The sequence below is a fragment of the Diceros bicornis genome, chromosome 4 (genome assembly GCF_020826845.1).
Source record: "Diceros bicornis minor isolate mBicDic1 chromosome 4, mDicBic1.mat.cur, whole genome shotgun sequence".
NCBI classification, from domain to species: Eukaryota; Metazoa; Chordata; class Mammalia; order Perissodactyla; family Rhinocerotidae; genus Diceros; species Diceros bicornis.
The window spans coordinates 40637079-40655567 of NC_080743.1; the positions used below are offsets into that span (position 1 = coordinate 40637079).

Sequence of the window (18489 nt, forward strand, 5' to 3'; positions counted from 1 at the left end):
TTGTGAGATCTCCTTTCTTCAAGAAATAAGTTAATGATCTTGGACAGACAAACTAAGCAAAACAAAATGTAAGTTCATAGAAGCTTACTGATATCGTTCAGAGCATAGCATTACCCAAACCTGCTAAGAGGATGCCTCTTTTTGCAGCCTCAGAAAAAAGATAAACAAATATTGACCGTGTGTTCTGAGTTTCAAAAGAAAAATCGAAATAGGTAAAGAAAAGCTCAGGGTGCCGTGATTTTGACAGATTTTACTGGTTGGATAAAAACGTCTAGTGTCACATGCTCTGAAAGTATAAAAATTAAGAAGTGGTTTCTTCTGGGTGAGATAGGGTAAAGAAAAATAAGAAAAGTCTTCTTTCTCAAACACTTCTACGGTCGTCAAGTTGGAATAGAAAAGAGACATGAAATATTTGACTAAAAACGGTCATCTTTTAGGTTAGCATGCTTTCTCCTAAAAAAAAATACCAAAACCCACATTTTGTTAATTTTTTTCATATTATTTTAACTAAGCAGCTAATTTTATTATTTCCAAACTATTTTACACAGTGCCATGTATTAGAAAGCACCTGGGTGCTAAAAGTCATGTTCCCTGCATCAGTCATTAACTATCAATGGCTTATGCCATCTGCTAGTTTTCATGTTCTAGAATCAGTAGCACAGTAAATATGGAGGTTTTCTTAGATTAAGCAATATGTTCTTTGGTCTATTATCAGTCTTTAGAAGAACTAAATGAGATTGATGATATACCTATGTTGGGCATGCTTGATACTTGGATAGTTTGGGCTTGTAAATTTAAAGTTTCAAGGTAAGTGTACTTGGTACACCTACACCAGCTGGAAAATTCCAATAGTGTCTAGGGACAGAGCCTAGACCAGATGCTTAGGGCTTGTGAGAGGTTTAAATGTCAAAATATTTAAGCATTAAAAAATCCTGTTAGGTAAGGAACTTCAAAACCTGTCAAAACTACACTGCCAATGGCTCTGTAATAAAACATGTCCCTGAGTACAGAGTGGAGGCAAGAAAGAGCTAAAGGTTTTACAACTGTAAGGAAGGATGTTTCTACTGGGACACAAGCAGCAGTTATAAAAAGCGTCTATCACCTAGTATACAACTGGCCAAATAGAACTTGTCCCTGATTTGGATATTTCAGACTTCTAAGTCTTAATTTAATATAACGGGAGTTAGTTCCTATTACCAAGAAGGCTATAACTGAATTCTGGGAATGAGCAAAAGTTATTCATACCTGCAATGAACATTATCTTATACTTACTTTATGTCAAGTACTTTACAGTATTTCTAAGAAGACACATGTCTTTTTGGACCAGATATAGTGCAAATATGCTACCACAACCAGTTTGGCATATTGATGTTGCAAATATCAAAACAACCCTACCAAATCTCTAAAAAGAAGGTTTTTAAGCAGCTAATAACCTAGAAAAATGAACAACAGTTAGAGATCTAACAGGATTACAAATAAATGAAAATCCAAGTTAAAGAAGAATGAGGAATGCGTGGAAACCAGCCAGAGATCTGAAGCCAGAGCACCGAAAGATCAAACAATTCTTTTCTAAAAGGAGAGAGGAAAAAAGTATAGTTGAAAGGTTAAATAAAAACAGAAAAATTGTTCTTTCCAAAGAAAGTTAAATATAGATAAGAGAAAGCAAAGGATGATAAGAAAAGTAAGTATGCCCTAAATTTTTTTCCCCAATGCCAAGAAAATATCTAAAGTAAATTTCTGATTGGTGTGTATTATATAAACACATGTGCAAAGGTGTATTCAGAAAAGCTGGTTTAATATATAAATGTTAGTTCACGGGTTCTCAGTGTCAGGGAGTATATCAGACCCACTCAAGTGTTTTTTTGGAGAAAATGTTCTTCTCACCCCATCCCCACCGGAGGAGGACTCATGATCTGCAGGGGAAAGGGATTCAATGTTGAAAAGTCTCTTCTCAGGATTCTGATTTCCTGCCCAGAGATTAGAGCCACATGTTTAGTTGGTGATTTACTGAGTCTGTGAAAAGATCAGAGCACGTGTTTGAGAAAAAAATTCACCTCTGGAGGATTCTCTTGCTCCTGGGGCAGGAGAAGCTGCCTAACTGGAGAGAGCCCCATCCACATATCAGATTTCTTTGGGACTGATGTCTGCCTCATAGTCAAAGGAACCTTGGAATGAGGGAGGGTATAGTATAGCAAGAAGGGGAAGGAGGTTAGTTCCAAGACTTTGGCAAATGAAAGAGAACATTTCTGCAGGTTTGGAGCCAATATCACAAAGATCTTGGTATATTCCAGAAGAGAATTTCCTATTCTCTGCATAGATTTCTTTTCTTTACTTTTTACTGGAGAAGGACCTAAAAAGATCAGATAAGGCTGAGAACCGGAACTCAGAAGGGGTTTTCTTGGCTTGAGAGAAAAGGGCAGGAGGAAGAGTTAAGGCTGAGAGCTGTCTGTATGTCAGACATACAGACACCGGCCAACGAGAAGTGAAAGGGCCGCTGTGGGTGTCATTTCTCCAGTCCTACTGCCTCTGCAGAAGGGACTGGGCTCTGGGGGTCTGTGAGGGAGGGTTAGGTGGTGAATGGCATCTGTATAATCAGTCATATATTTCAACTCTGGAGGAGCATGGGTAGGGACTTAGTGAAGAGCCAAGAATGGCTGCTGTCTAAGGACGCCATCTAGGAGTTTCACCCCTGTAGATAACTCCTTTTGCAGGGTCAGTGCTTCAGCACAGAGGTGGGGAGGAGGAAAGCACTGGAGGGGGTAATGGGAGGGAGGAGCCTTGGTGGCCTCTCCTGTGTTGGAGCATCTAAGGTTGGAGTGTGCGAATCCTGCCTGTTTCCCGGCTGCTCAGGGCCAAGGGGGTCTGGTTATAGGCTCACTTCAGGAACGGTCTACCTTATGCACTCTTCTGCCACCAACCCCCAAGTCATCGCAGAAAAATGACCCCCCTGCTCTTAGCTCTGGCCTTCAATGTGGGGCATGTAGTTAGTCACCAAGTGTTCACAATTGCCCTTTTCCTGTTTCCTGTTTGCACTGACCAAACCTGAGCCAGTCTCCTCTCCTCCCCATGGGACTCTGAACTGTGTGCTTGCCCCCAAATCTGAGCAAGCACTAAAATGCAGAGCATGCTTCCTTGTCAGCTTATTCCCCAGATCCGTGGACCACAGAGACACATTTCTCATCAAACCAGGTCTTCTGGCCAGCTTTCCCTTACTGCTTACCCCGCTACCATGTAAAAAAGCCAATTTCTGTTTGGTTTTGAGATGCTTACGGCTGTCTGAGATCAGAGCGTTCTCCCTATTGCAAGTCCTTTCTAATTAAAGTGTCTCTCTATCTAAGTCTGTATTTCTTTTTTTTTTTTTTTTGGTTTGACGTTAGTATGTAGCTAAGAGTGATCCCGGGTAAGTCTGGGCCCCCGCTGGTGGGGAATGAAGTCTTGGGGCCGGGAGCATTTGTCTTTCTCTTGGGAAAGGCAAGGAGGCCTGAAATGCACAGCGCTCTCTTGAACTTCAACTTTGCAAAGGAGAACGAATTTCTAAATGAGGAGGTTCAAGGCTTGCGCTGTAGGGGCCGCTGGCTGGGCAAGGCAATTGTTGGTTGAAAAACACAGTTGCGATCTCGGCTTGGGGCGAGGGGTGTGCTCTGGAACGGTGTGGGGGAGGAGAACGAGGAGTGAGGGATGGGTCGGGCGGAGGCACGAGTGGAAGGTACGTGAAGAGTTACTAGAAACCGTGCTTCTGTGGGCGAGTTGGGGGTCGGGGAGGTGAAGGGTGGTCTCAGAGCCTCAGCACCCCGAGGTCGTGGAGCGGCGGCAGCAGCGGCCAGAGCAGCAGCAGCAACAGCGAGAGGGACGGAGTTAGGACCGCTCGGAGCGCCCAGGTCTCGAGGTAGTATAAGGTTTGCAATCCTTCCACTTGCTGGCAGTTGCAGAAGAAGATCTGCTTTTAAGTGAAACGTACATGCCACCCCTGCGAGGGCTGCGGCTTCCCCGGCTTGCTTCTTTCTTTCTCCCTTCTCCGGCCCTCGCGCTCACTCTTTGATTTGTACGCTCCCTTAAGTTTGCCAAGAGCTGGCTGCCCGCTCGGAGCAGGGTCCGGCCAGGCGCCTCGGGCGGGGGCGGGGAGCCCTGGAACCGCAATCCAGAAGCATCGTGGGGCCATGTATATTTCATCAAATGGACTTTGGGTGCGTCGCGTCTCGAAGCCATCAACGCTATGTGCAGTGACATTTCTGACTTGAGTGGAGGAATGCGCGAAGGAAGCCCGGGCGAAATTGGTACAGGAGGATCTTCTTGGCGCCAATGCTAATTGTCCTGATTTATGTCCCTTCTGACTAAGCTCAACGTCTTCATCTGAAATAAAATGAAAGCTGTGCCAAGCGGGGTAGAACCGCCGGGCCGCTGGTTCTGAACCCCGGGAATCAGGAAATCGTCCTGCAGCTTAAAAAATTAAAAAAAAGGGGGGGGGGGAATAGAGGAAAAAATAGAAATAGAAAAAAAAATCCCTCAGTAAAAGTTTAAGGCGAGAAGTGGCAGAGGCAGTGGCGCGAGGAGGCGCGGAGGAGAGCCGGCAAGCGGGGGACAGGGCGGGCAAGACCTCCCGAAGGCTGCGATTTCATTATTAATATCACTATATTTTTGGAGGGAGAGGCACCTTTCTCGTCCTCTCTTCCTCTCCGCCCACCCCTATTCCCTCCCCCTCATCTACCTGTCAAAGTCACTGATCTTTTGCATTTCGGAAGAGGACGTCAACGGGAAGGAATCCCCCCTCTTGGTGCCGGCTCCGAGAGGGGGCGACGCGCAGGAGACACCCCCCCAGGGGCCGGAGGCGAAGGTAATTAAGCGGCGGGGAGTGGCGGGCCGGCGCGGGGCTCGTGGTCCGCAGGGTCCTCTCCCGCGGCGCGCCGGGCGCGATCCGGACCCCGGGGCTGCGGCGGCGGCGGAGCTCGGTCCACACCCCTACCCCTCCCCGCCGCCCGCGCCCCGGAGGAGGCTCGGCGGGAACAGCCGCCGCCCGCCCGAGCGCCGCCCGCGGGCTCCGCTGCTGCGGCCGCCGCCGAGGCGCACCCGGCTGGGCACGGCCGCCGCCCCTCGCCGTCGGCTCGGCTCCCGTCCGGCGCAAGGGCAAACGGGCCACAAGGTAAGTGCCGCCCGCTTCCCCCCTCCTTCTGCGACCCGCGCGTCCCGTCTTTGCCCCTCTCCCCCCGGGCGGCCTCCCTCCCTCCGGCCCCCCCAGTGCCATCCACCGGCGGGAGGGGAGGCTCCGGGTGGGCGAGGAACTTTGGGAAGCGCCTTGAGGAGGCAGCGCGCGGAGCCTCTGCGCGCACACTCTCACACCCACACACGTCTCCCTGGGTGTGCGCCCCGGGCAGGTTACGTGTGTGTGTGTTGTATCCAGAGCCTGGGCGCTGGGCTGGTGCCTCCATCGACGGACTGACAGGCACACAGCGCGCGCTCCCTCTCTCACACACACACCTGGCCACACACAACGCTCTGGAGGCTTCTTCTTTTTTTCTTTTTTCTTTCGCCAATTGTCTTTGCTTGGGGAAAAAACTTGCCCTCTTGCCGGCCCTGTGGAGCTTGTGGCCACACTGAGAGCTTTTGAAGTTCCCTTCTTTTAATCTCCTTTATTGGGGCGAGATTAAAGCATTACTATTCCATGTTGTGCAGTTGGGGAGAAAGGAAAATTGAAAGAGGGGCAGGCTTGGTGTAGGAATGCTGTTGGGAACATCTTAGATTCTTTACTGGCATTACATTAATCGGTTAATGGATTCGGCTAGGGACATTGAATTGCTCTCCTGTATGGATCTGTAGATATCTATATATAATACAAATAATACTGAATATTATTGAGCCCAAAATAACCAATTAAGTGATTCATACCCGGGCAAACTTAGATAAAAAAAGAAACTGCGCCCTCTGCTGTTTATTTTAGTAACCTCACCCGGGGACCTTTTTTTTTCTTCCAGAAATCCACTTACGAGGTTGTCATCTTACAGGGCAAGGGAGGAAAATTCTTAGCGGGGATTTTAAAGCAACATTATTTGGCAAAGTCAGAAGTTGCGTTCCCATCATCGCATCAGGTATACATTTCCAGAGAGTAGAGGCTTTTGTTCCCTTCCCCCTCCCCCATCCTTCTCTTTACCCAGGGAAAGGTAATGGAGCCGCTCGTTATCATAACAGTTTGTCAATTTTTGGAATGGAAAATTCTGAGTAAGATTCAAAACTCCACTAAACATATGGTGTATCTGGCAGTAGATTTGCTCTAGAAATAAGGCCCCAGTTTATCACTGAAAATACTAAAAGTTTTCTTGCGGAAATAAAAAAAAAGAAAACCAGAAAGTTCTTCCAACAAAATCATTTATTCAAGTATACTTAAGGGTTAAGCTTGTTAGAAAAAGTTTGTCAGAAATTCTCTTTTTCGGAGAGGGGCAAGATTTTTCTGATTTGTTTAGCTCTTGAGGAACATCTCTAAGCTGTGGGGAATTAGCAACCCCAGGTTTCATTAAGTATTTCGAATTATGTCACTTTGAATGCCTTACCGCACCCCCTTTTCTCTTTGGCAAAAGAAAAGCAGCTTAATAACTAGCCAAGATTCTTTTGGAAGATAAGCAACTTTCAGTTTTTCATTAAGACAAAATTTAGATCTTTGCATGTGGATCAGCATGCAAAGAAAACAATGCATCAAGTCTTGCACACAATGTTGTTCCAGCTTACATACATACAGGATGTATTTCCTTTTCTTTTCTGGATGCCATGAAATGAGATCTGTTTCACCACTAAAGACCAACAGGAGGACATTCAGAGTTCCATATATTTGTCTATTAATTTGGTGATACTTCTTACTGTGAAATTTAAGAGGCGCAATCTTAAAATTTTGTAAGAAAACACTTTCTTTGCACATAAAGCTGTTTTTCTATTGAGATTTTTGTTTTGTCATCTTTCACTGGGCATGTGTGTTAAAATGGTTCAGATTAGCTTTTTTAGGAGGAGGCTAATGTATTTTGCAGTTTCCTTTTGTATATTTGTAATTGGTGCAAATAGTTTTTGCTTCCATTATTATTCTGAAAAAATATCAGGTAATATGTTTAAAAAATTAAACCATCACACATTTAGTTGATATGTTTTCTAAGTGTTGTAAAGATTTGGAGAGAGAGTTTTGGAGTTACAAAAGCACCAAGTCACTTGAAAAGAAAGAAAATTTTATACAACTCAGAAAATCAATTATATGTTAACAGAAAAATATGTATGTGTGTGAATTACATTATAGGTCAGTAAGAGATTTAGCATACTTTTAAAAATAATTTTATCTTCAGAATCCAGAATTTTGTTTCTAAACTTCAGGTGGGCATAGATTTTCTCAAATGTGTATTTGAAACCTTGGATCTCTGAACTTGTCCTATAAGAGAAGGAAAGATTTGTTTGTTCTGTGGTCATGAAACACCAAATTTCTTCTAGGCTTAACTGATTCTGAGATAATTTTATGTATTATCCCATCCCCAAACATCCTGCAAAAGTGTGCTATCTAATTTCTCTGATCATTTTTCTCCTGGTGAAAACAGAGATATTTCAAATACTAAGGTATGCTATTTGGTTTTATTAAAAATCTCATGATAGACAGTTGCTCATAATACCTAATCAAGTGTGAGTAAAATATGCCAATGATGTTGCAGTACATGCTAAATTCCTTATATTTTGAGAGACAGTTAACAAAAGGATAGAAGCAAATGTTTCCCATTAAGATGACTAGAAAATGCTTTCTTCACAACCAATAAATAAATGCAAAGAGCATTCAGTATATGTTAAATATCTTATGTAGTCAATCTCATTATGACAGTATTGGAAACTGCTTATTTTGATAGGTTATGGAATTTGTCTGTATCTTTATCACTTTATATTTTTCACTCAATGGAATATGATTATAGTCAATGTTCTTTTTGTTCCTTCCCATTCAGAAACATGCATATTTATAAAATTCTTAATGTCTATGAAGAATGAGTCAATAGCTGTCTATTTCAGGTGCCCCTGAAGAGCTGTGTATTTATGGAATAAATAGCCTACTACCACCACCCCCACCTCCTAGTGAGATTATATAATAAAACGAATGCTGAAAGCCAGCTAAAGTTAGTGGATTTACTGTCAGTATTTTCCTCTCAGTTGGTGAAATTGGCAATAGTTTTTGGAATATAATTGTCTGTAATTTTGATCATTTATTATTTCCATGTAATATTTTGGGAGGCTTCTTTTCTGATGAAAGAAAGGGCCTGTGAAATACTTTCTGCAAAGTTAATCCAAGGTGGAAGGGAATTAGCTACAGAATCCTGGAAAAAGACATGTTCCATGTATGCAAAGCTGTTTTACAGCCTATTTTATTCCAGATCAATAACATCTATCAACTTGAGGGCATGACATAATTTCATATTTTTACCTTGGTTCTGCAAATGTATTCATCAGTCAGAGGTCTATGGAGTACTCATAGCATATTAATGGGTATTTTTATCAAAGAGGACTTTTCAGTACTTTAGTGCACAAGTAGAGATGATGGGATGATTTGATTAACAGTGCATTCCCAAGGTTCACACAGCGGAGAACTGGAACTGGGGCTGCCTAGAGCCCTTCTGAAGCTGCTCACGTTCAGGTGATACGGACACCTGAGACAATTGCAAAGCCCACATTACTTGGCAATTAGTTCAGGTATGGACCAGCAGGGATTGGTTTAGTATATTAAATCCCCAGATATGTTATTGACTGTCCTTCTCATAATCGGTTTGCCTAGCTATTTGCTGTGATGACCTAGCTTTTAAGAAGCTATTGATAATTTTAACCTGGTTGAAAGCATAGCCAGATGGGAACTGGTACCATTAGGTAATAAAGGTTAAGGGAGAAATCATATTCTATTTCTACATAGTTTTATTTTCTTTGAAAACTCCATAATTATACTTTAATAGAAAATTCCTGATTTTGACAGAGGCTGCTTTTCCATTGTGTGTCATGGAAGTTCTTAGATTTAATTTCTCACTGATTTTAAATTAAGAGAATTTTCTTTGAAGTGTATGTGGCACTGAAAAGTGTGGAGATCCTGATATGAAGTATAGATACTAGGTGACACTACAAACATAAAAATTAGAATGAAATCAAATAATTGTCTTAAAGAACAGCTTAGTGACCCTCTGCTCCTGATCTGTAATGTGCCGTGGTCAATATCTTTTTCTGTGTCAATGGGAGTTCATTAAATGTAAATTCTGCAGACTAACTGAGCCATGCCATATTAGTGCTTGCCAAAGCTTGACATTTTTAATACATTAATAATATGTCTGTAATGTAATGGAAAACTATTAATCACAACTGGTTATGTGCCAGAAATTTAAGCTATAATTGGCTGCTTCTTGTCAAGAATGTCTGTTGCACAGTCCTGCAACTGCCTAATATTCAAATATCTTGCACTCCTCTGCATTTTTCCTTGTCACTTCTCTAAATTCGATCAATGGTGTAGTCCACAATTCTGTGTAATGACCATCATTATAATTCTGGTATACTTTAATGAGAATTCGTTACATTGGGATCGCTGTTGTGTCAGGAAATAATGACAGGTTCACGTACATTTCCTCAGTGTCCAAATTTTTCATGTAGGTTTATCTGGTCACCCTTTATTTTGTGGTTGCAGTAAGGCAACATGTGGATGAAGACAGAGTGGTGAAGAATAAATGGATTAGAGGGATAACATTTATTGGTTAAAAAAATGTGAAGATTGATCTCAGGGAGCATTCAAATATATATTTAAGGTCACATTTAAAAAATAATATTAAAAATTAACTCATAATGCTCACCCAGTTCAAACTCATTGCAGTCTGTTCCAGGTCTTCAAGAGTATATTGTTCTTGATACATAAGTTGCTGTGCATTTGAAACTAAGAATTGAAGTTAATAATTCTAGTCTAGTAGATTTTACACTGCTTCAGTTGTAATGCCCACCTCCTAACCACCCTGTGGAAAGTGTTTGTTCTTGTTATAATAAAATAGTAAACACAGTTGAAAAATGCATCTAGAAAATGTGAATTTGTATTAGTTTAACACCTTTTCAGATTATTAATTGTCAAATTGTTGGATGTTTCTGACAATATCAACTTAAAATTACTAATGAATCTGAAAAAAGCAGAAGGCTGTAGTAGCAACACCACATGCTTCTCTGTGACTTTTTCTTTTTAGCTTAAGATTTCAAAATGTGCTCAATGCACTATAGTCTTTATATTACAAGGAAGAGGCAGATTCAAATCTGTAGTTTATACATGTTTAGACAAACTGCTAATTATTCCTTCATAGGAACTCAAATATTCAACACTTTTCCTAATAGAAAGTATCACAAATTGCAGCTGTATGATAACATTTTATGAATTGAATATAATGAAAATTGCACTTGCATCCATAAAGCAATTATTATAAATTACTTTGCTATGGAAACACAATTCAACCATCTGTTGGCATTTCATAGTCTCTGTGGCTTAGTTCATTTTAAGATGGTGCAATCTTTAAATATAGTGAATTCCTTTTTTAAGATTGTTTGAAGATAGTGAACTTCCGTATTTAAACTGCTTAATGTGAATTGAAGGGTCTGTAATGGTATTTTCTAAAGCTGTAGTCTTTTTGTCCTTTTCCAATTGATTAAAAAATAGTTAATTATTGAGACAATAACAATATGAACCAACTAATTAAGCAAATACACTTTTTTTTACACGTGGATTCCAAATATTATAGTTTGTTTAGATTTGAACAGTGATCTCTAAAGAGAAAAGTTGCCAGTTAAACTCACAAACGACTTCTACCCATAGTTATGTAGGCTGCATTATCAGTTAACTAAAAGTACTTTTAAACGGTAATTTTTATTTTCTCTTAGAATTAGTGCCATATTATTCTGCTTCATGGCCTGTTAACTCACCCTCAGCTATTTTTATATGTGCATTTTAAATTGTGCATTTTACTACAGAGCTTTTAGTTTTAAAGCAGCGTATAAGATTCGCCTTTGGGACAAATTATCTTCTGTTACAGAAAGTAACTCGCAAATGCAGATGTAATGGCTATAAAAAGATGTAAGAAAATATAAAATTCCTATGAAAGGAAAATTTGCTCCTTTGGTTTTATTTATTTTTTTTTTTTTTTTGTGAGGAGGTCAGCCCTGAGCTAACATCCGCCAATCCTCCTCTTTTTTTGCTGAGGAAGACGGCCCTGGGCTAACATCGGTGCCCATCTTCCTCCACTTTATATGGGACGCCGCCACAGCATGGCTTACCAAGCAGTACTTCGGTGCGCGCCCGGGATCCGAACCAGCGAACCCCGGGCCGCCGCAGCGGAGCGCGCGCACTTAACTGCTTGCGCCACCGGGCCGGCCCCTCCTTTGGTTTTATTTTTGAATATTTTCTCAGAGATCCAAGTTATCTTTATCACTAAATGCAACGAAACAAAAGATGCTAAGTTCTTCCAATAGAATGAGCAAATCCCAAGGGACCAGCTTGTGCCAACAATGCCGGTTTTCACTCCAGCTAAACAAAGCTGAGAAATGTACAAGGAATTTGAAGATTTTTAGGGTCTCTTTGCCAAGAGACAAAAGGCATACAAGGAGTTGTCACTTCTTTGTCATTGTTATAATAGCGCTCATTTCCCCCATTGTTCTCTTGGAAGATTTTCCAGCACTGCTATATATGAGAAATGTTTAAGTCTAGCTGCTTGCTCTCAGTTTTGTCAAGACGGAAATATAATTTTTAAGGTAAAAACCTGTAGCTCACCTGGAACACGCACATCTGTCATTGTTGTGGAAGAGTTAAATTCTTCATATTGAAATCCTCCCCAATGTGAATGATTTCTGTGGTTTGCTCATTCTAGCAAAGTTGCTGAGTAAAGGTTATCCATATTACACCAATTTACTTTATATTGCATCAAACCTCCAAAATGTCAACATATCATACATTTTGTAACACATTGATTCTGGGGCAATAACTCTTACTCTTATTGTTTCTAAAAGGGTGTTGGTGCCAGAAGAAAAGAATGATTGATGGGAAACAGACACCGGGCTATAGACACTCATCCTTATGCTTCGGATACTGATATCCCAGCGCATCTGAGCATCCTTTGTGAGCTGTGAACATCGAGGATCACCCAGGGTTATCGGATGTACAGCAGGAGAGCCATCACTTTGCGAAATCATTATCTGCTACGGGACATCTTGTACAACAATCAAACGAGACCCAAGTCTAATAGATATGTTCTAGAACAACGAAAAAGCAGCAAGCTGTTGTTAACGCCTAACGCAGAAGTATGTTAGGCTTCCACCAAAGTCCTCAATATACCTGAACACACCCAATATCTTAACCCTTCACTTTTAGTTTTGGAATCTACTCTGCGATCTCATCCTCTTTTTTTTTAAATATACAGACCTACCTACATATAGGCATATATGTATATGTAAAATAGAAATAGATCACTGATAAGCACACCCGGCTTAGTTACCAGGAAGATTGCCAAGAAGTTAGAGATGTATTTGTCAAGATTCCTGTCAATCCATGCCCTTTGGGTTACAGTGTCCTCAGTGATGCAGCCCTACCCTTTGGTGTGGGGACATTATGACGTGTGTAAGACTCAGATTTACACAGAAGAAGGGAAAGTTTGGGATTACATGGCCTGTCAGCCGGAATCCACGGACATGACAAAATACCTGAAAGTGAAACTGGATCCTCCGGACATTACCTGTGGAGACCCTCCTGAGACATTCTGTGCGATGGTGAGGCAACCCTATTGAATAGAATATTTCATGTTAAGTGGGGCATGTTGTATATGCATACGAATGTGGTGAGCACAGACTCAACATGTGCAGTGAGCTGAATCTGCAGGTGGCAGATTTGTGCTAACAGGCTGGCTTCATTCTCAGTGGAGGCTTGCACAACCTAGAGTTACAATTTGCACAGTGTGATTGGTGCACTGGAACTTACTTTCTGCTTTCTTGCAAACCAAAGGTTTCACAGAGACAAGTGTACTGTACATAAATTACAGAAGAAAAAGTCCAACTGACAGTTAAATTTCAGATTGGAAACTGGGAATATGATTAGGCCTTATGTGTTAGGGTAAGGATAAAATTCATCGGTAAACCAACTTTAAAAACACAAAGGTTTCTTTACAAATATGTATAAGGCCAATCTCAAGTTCCATAGTTCAAGGCTAAGTTAGCTTTTGTGGTTTTCCTTATCAGGAAACTGCTATGATTTGGAAGTCCTTGGTTAGGAGACCAGTGAGAAGAGAAGCAGAGGAGAAAGGGGCTTAAGTCTCTTGAGAAGCTTTTCCAGAAAAATCTTATTTGTCAACTCATGCAGCCCCTGATTTTCAAGGGTCACAGTTTTCTATGGGTGTTTTAAATATGAATGTTGGAATGTTGAAAACATATTTGCTGAAAAGTAATGACCTGGGGCATACAAATTCAGATACTATCCGTTTGGTAAGCAGAGTTGCAGAATTCGTTGTTTTCTTGGTGTATATAGTCTTTTTCTGGGTGGAAAGTTAAATGCTATGTGAAAAGATACCATTGGAATGACACGTTGAATTTTCGCTAAGGACGTGCCTGAAAATTTACCTGTATAAGGTATTTTAAAGAGTTCGTGGTTAAAATGATGTAAATAACGTGCTAAAGAATTTAGACAGCGTGTTTTTTGGTTTTTGTCGTTGTTTTTTATTACCGGTGGTCTTTATTTGATACAGGAACTGTGATCCCATTTTTCTCCACATAACACATACAATCGTGTGGCAGATTTTAATAGTATTCCTACCTGATTTTATTATCTTGTACCTGGTCTGGCATTTTCAGGATAGTGAAACTATTAATCAAAGCAGCATCTGTTTACAGTCCCCAGTGAGTTAAATTAGCATAAGATCATCTTAGACCTAGCACTGCAGAAAAGGTTTTGTAACGGGAAACAATTTTGAGCAATAAAGAGTGTTTTCACCTAAAAGCTAAGGGCTTGCCATTTTTCAGAAGTGCCTTTGGGAACTGGTTTGAATTATAGTCTAAACCTGATTTTGTGGAGAGTGAGAAAAAGAGCTTGGCTATTAGGTGTCACTATGACTAAAGTACCCTGAAAGACTAAATATTTCAAAGAGAGGACCGTCTCTCTGGGAAACAGGTATGTGCTTTGCAAAAAGTTGCATTTTAGAAACTAGAGACTTCCAGAAGAGGAGTTCATTCAAACACATTAGCAAAACTATAATAAATCTGTAAAAGAGCAGGGACGTTTGTTGGCTTTTTATAAGGTCTTTAATAATCTCTCATAAAAGGTCAGATTTAAGATCTCATTGCAAATCTGGGGTGAAATTGCTGTTCAGGTGATAGGTTATGCCATCTTCCACTCTTTACAGCAGAGGACGAGTTCTGGGCTAGATCTTCATATTATTAAGAACGCTCTAGCTCTCTATATTGGTTTGCATGACACTTGTAGCAATATGCCTCTTCTGGAATTGTTTAATAATTTACAGATCTAAGTAAAATAGCAAATAATCCTTTTTCAGAGTCCTGTTTCCACTTGCATCTGCCCTGTGTGATGTGTTCAATGTGTGACTTGAATGTGCGGCTTCCCTGATCTCAGGCCCTGGCAAGAGAATGCTTGCTCAGCACCGCTCCTGTCCGTCATGTTGAAGGGTTTACTTGGCCTCTTCAGCATGCCTTTTTCTCCCTTCATGAGTGGGAAAGGGCACATTATAGAACTTCTCATGCCTGCCTTTCACGGGGGCACGGTCTAAGGTCCTTAAACAAGCCAATTCCTACCAGTCCATTGGCTAAGTGATGTTAGAGACCAAAGAGAAAAAAAGAATTTAAATGATAGCTTTCTCAAGTGCAGTAACATGTATACTTTATATGTTTACATGAAACTCAGCAGGACAGTCTTTTGAAAGGCCGCACCTTAGTATGATGCAGAGATTCGGAAGGCTTGGTGCATTTAAGCCTGTCGTGGAGCAGAGTTGTTTTCCAAGGGAGAATGTAAAGTTTGTGAGACATTATCTATCAATGCTTAATTTGGACTCCTTAATATGCATCTGATTGGCGTAACAGATTTAATAATCTCTCCTTTAAATGCATACTTTGGGACTATTTGTTTGCATATTCTATGCCAAGTCAACGATAATGGCCTAATATAGCAACACTACCTCTCTGCAATTTTGGATTTTCCATAAAACTCTTTAGTATAAGGGTTCCTGACACAAGGCTGTAAAGCTGTCTCAGGATGCTGTCATAGCAGACCTGTTTAGGTGCTCCTTACCCCAAGGTCTAATGGGAATCCATAAAGTCATTTGTGTTACGACTTTCACTTTCTCCCTCCTTGACACACGCAGCCATAGCTGCTCCCTCAGAGTCGTTATGGCCTATTACATCAGGGCAGCTGCCACATAAGTGCCATCACCATTTAGCCCTTCTATGTAAATGTTTGCTGCAAAATTGTTTCAGTAATCACCTGCTCAACTAGTGACACCCTTATTAGCTGTGACGACAGCAATTCTGAGCACCGAAGGGACATTTGGTCAAAGAAATACCCTGTAATTCCCACAGCCTATTTATTTTATATAAGGCTGAAATTCATTGGCAATGCATTAAGAGTCCACGTTGCTGCTTTTTGCATTTGCTCCATTGTTCTATCCTAGTGACTGTCCATGAATGCTGCCTTCACTTTAGAGTAAAATTTTAGGGAAAAAGCACCGTGTGATTCCATTTAGTAATAGATCTCTGCTTATTAACCTGGATGACCTACTTAATAATTCTTTAATGTCTAGTGATTTTAAATTGTTGTGTATTAATAGCACCAGCATTTTAAACATCAGTTTTATGGGAGAATTCTGCCATTTCTACTTATGAGAGTGGAATAGGGGAGTATAGATACACACATATACACATATATGTATGAATTGTGTATGTTGAGACCATACATTTTCTTTTTAATTTAATATATGCCTTTTAAGTTGTTGATGGCTAAAAAATATCTGTTTTTGTTAAGGGGAAAGGATCTGAAGTGTAGAAGAAGGTTAAGAATGTTGTTTAGAATGAGATAACATGTTAGCGTAGCTCATGTCCTCTTCCAGCCACATAAAAGCTTCAGGTAGCACGGCTTTGTCAGAAAACAGATCATCCAGTGACTACACAATTTGTTTCACTTTGCATAAAGAGCAAATAGGATGATCTGAACCTGTGTGTAAAGCTGAAGTGACAACACAAAGCTATGACTTGTTCTTTGTGTTTAGACAAACTTAGCTGTCATATCTCCACACAACATCCTAGTGGCTTAAAAATGGCAAAATTATCTGCAATTGTCTCCAGCCTGCAGCTAATTTTCTGGATAAGTTAAATAGAAGCTTTGAAAGGAAGCCTACAGATGGAAGAAGTCGTGTGCCTTTGTACAATTTATGGCACAGAAGTGCTGATGACTGTAGAAATGTGAGCCCTTGAGTGCTGCTATGGATTTCAAAGCCAATCAAAACTAAATTAGGAAACAAAGATTATTAAAAAGTCTTCTGTGTGTGTAATTCTGGCATAATATTATGAGGTGGACATTAAATGTTTCCCTTGGAGACTTGCAGCGTCATTAATGCCGCATGCCTTTAATTACAAGTAGACTCATATTACTAAAAAAATGGAGAAAATAAAGTACTCTGAGGAGTAGTTAGCAATACCCTCATTATGTTTACTGAAATAATTAAAAGAAAGGGTGTAATTTTTCTAAATAAAATGTCAAAGTTTGAAATGAAAATGGATTTTCTTTAGGAAATTTACTAACGTGTGCCTGCACTCTTGATAGGCGTTTATTCAAGCACCATAACAGGTCTATTAATGATCATTCCGTATTGTGCTATTTCTAGATAGACTCCTATTAAGAAAAAAAACTTTAATTATTGTAAGCATTAGGATAGAGCATACTTCATTATGCTCAGATGGAATTTACTGAAGTAGTAGAAAGCCTTTATGTTTTATGATTTTAAAGGAACCCAATGAGTGAGTGGTAATGCGTAGTCTCAGGGCTATCCATAACTTAAATTCCTAATTTGACATTGGCTCAGGTTGCCATCTGGTGGCTATCAGGTGGCCTTTGAGAAGTTAATTTGATAAACTCAGTTACGTTTTCAGTGTCAAGGCGTTAATATCAATTTTCTAAAAACTGGAAATGACATTGACTTATATAGTAATCGAATAATCTTAAAAATACACTCTGTGCACATGAAACATAATTCAATAAATGAATGAAGTTTAATAACAGTGACGTCTTTCATTTGAACTGATTTATCCTTTAATTATGCCAGAATGGAATTTTTAAGTTCTTCCATTATTAACACTGCATTGTTGTTAGTTCATTATTTAGACTTATTTCTTAGAAAAGTTTAATTCATGTTTGCAAAGAATTAAGTTCTATGGAAATCAATCTTTCTGATATATCACTATAGCAACTGTTTTCTTGTTGAGGAGCCTGCTTATTATCTACTGCATCAAGTCTAAAGTACTCTACCCGATTTTTAAATCTGGGTGTATTCAAGCTTATTTCCCATTACTTCCCATCAGGACCCTATGGCATCTCCAGAGGAATTAAGGCTAACAATCTGATTGGAAGGAACTGGATTTTGTTGAAGCTGCAATGGCATAGCATGCATGGTTTATGGGGGAGGCCTTGGGAGGGAGCTGATAAAGATTATGGCGGGGCTAACAAAACCTTAGACCACCTCCTGTCATTCATTGTTCCCAGGCAGTGTTCTCTATGTGCACAAGTGCTCTTGTTTTGAGTGGGCTAATGCTTCACAAATATTATTCCAGATATTACTGTATGCAGAGTAAAGTGAACAGAGCATATAGCACATGCAAAACCTAGTGGTGGTGATGAGATTCAGTCAAGTAACATATGGTCCCTGCCTCCAAAGAAAGTAAAGAAGAGTCCTAAGCAAAATTAATACAAAGTAGTGTGTACCCAGAGGGTGGGAGAGCAGAGAAGTAAGGCCAGCACTCAGAATTTAAAGGTGAAACGTTATTTTGCTGCATATCAAAGGGCCACTTGGAGAAGACTATCTGGTAGCCAAGTGCCTAATATTGAATAGTGTCTGAAAAAGATAAGAAAAAAGGCTGGGTGGAGCAGATGGAAGCACAGCGTTTAAATGACAGCCTGGTGGCCTGGTTAATGGTAGAATGACTTCTTATATCTGGCAGGGTGGAGGAAAAGCAAAAAATCATAGGACCTCCTGAGTTAGACCTGGACATATATATTTCTTAACTTAGGAGATGCTGGAGGATGCTGAGTAAGGTAAGCGTGGCTCATCTACCTAAAGCTCCAATTTTACACCAAGATTAGGGGAAGCATTTAACTGAATGCACAAATGCAAGATTTTTACAGGTAAAACATGAGACTTCAAAATAATAATTACCTTGTAGTAGACCACTTTGAATTACCTCCTTCAGTTTCCCAAGACCATGTCTGCTCTCAATCTAGAGTGA

At 40.4% G+C, this 18489-nt stretch overlaps 1 protein-coding gene across 6 annotated transcripts in view; it reads left to right on the forward strand.

Moving 5' to 3' along the window:
• Positions 1-3752: 3752 nt before the first annotated feature.
• The window catches only part of NTNG1 (netrin G1), a 315325-nt gene continuing 300588 nt past the window's right edge, over positions 3753-18489 (forward strand). For 4 of the 6 annotated variants that reach the window (XM_058538658.1, XM_058538661.1, XM_058538663.1 and 1 more), the window contains exons 1-2: positions 4465-4831; positions 12010-12765. In XM_058538658.1, the coding sequence (XP_058394641.1) occupies positions 12520-12765 (246 nt within the window). In that variant the 5' untranslated portion in view covers positions 4465-4831; positions 12010-12519. The other 2 variants (XM_058538660.1, XM_058538659.1) reach the window with 2 other exon arrangements.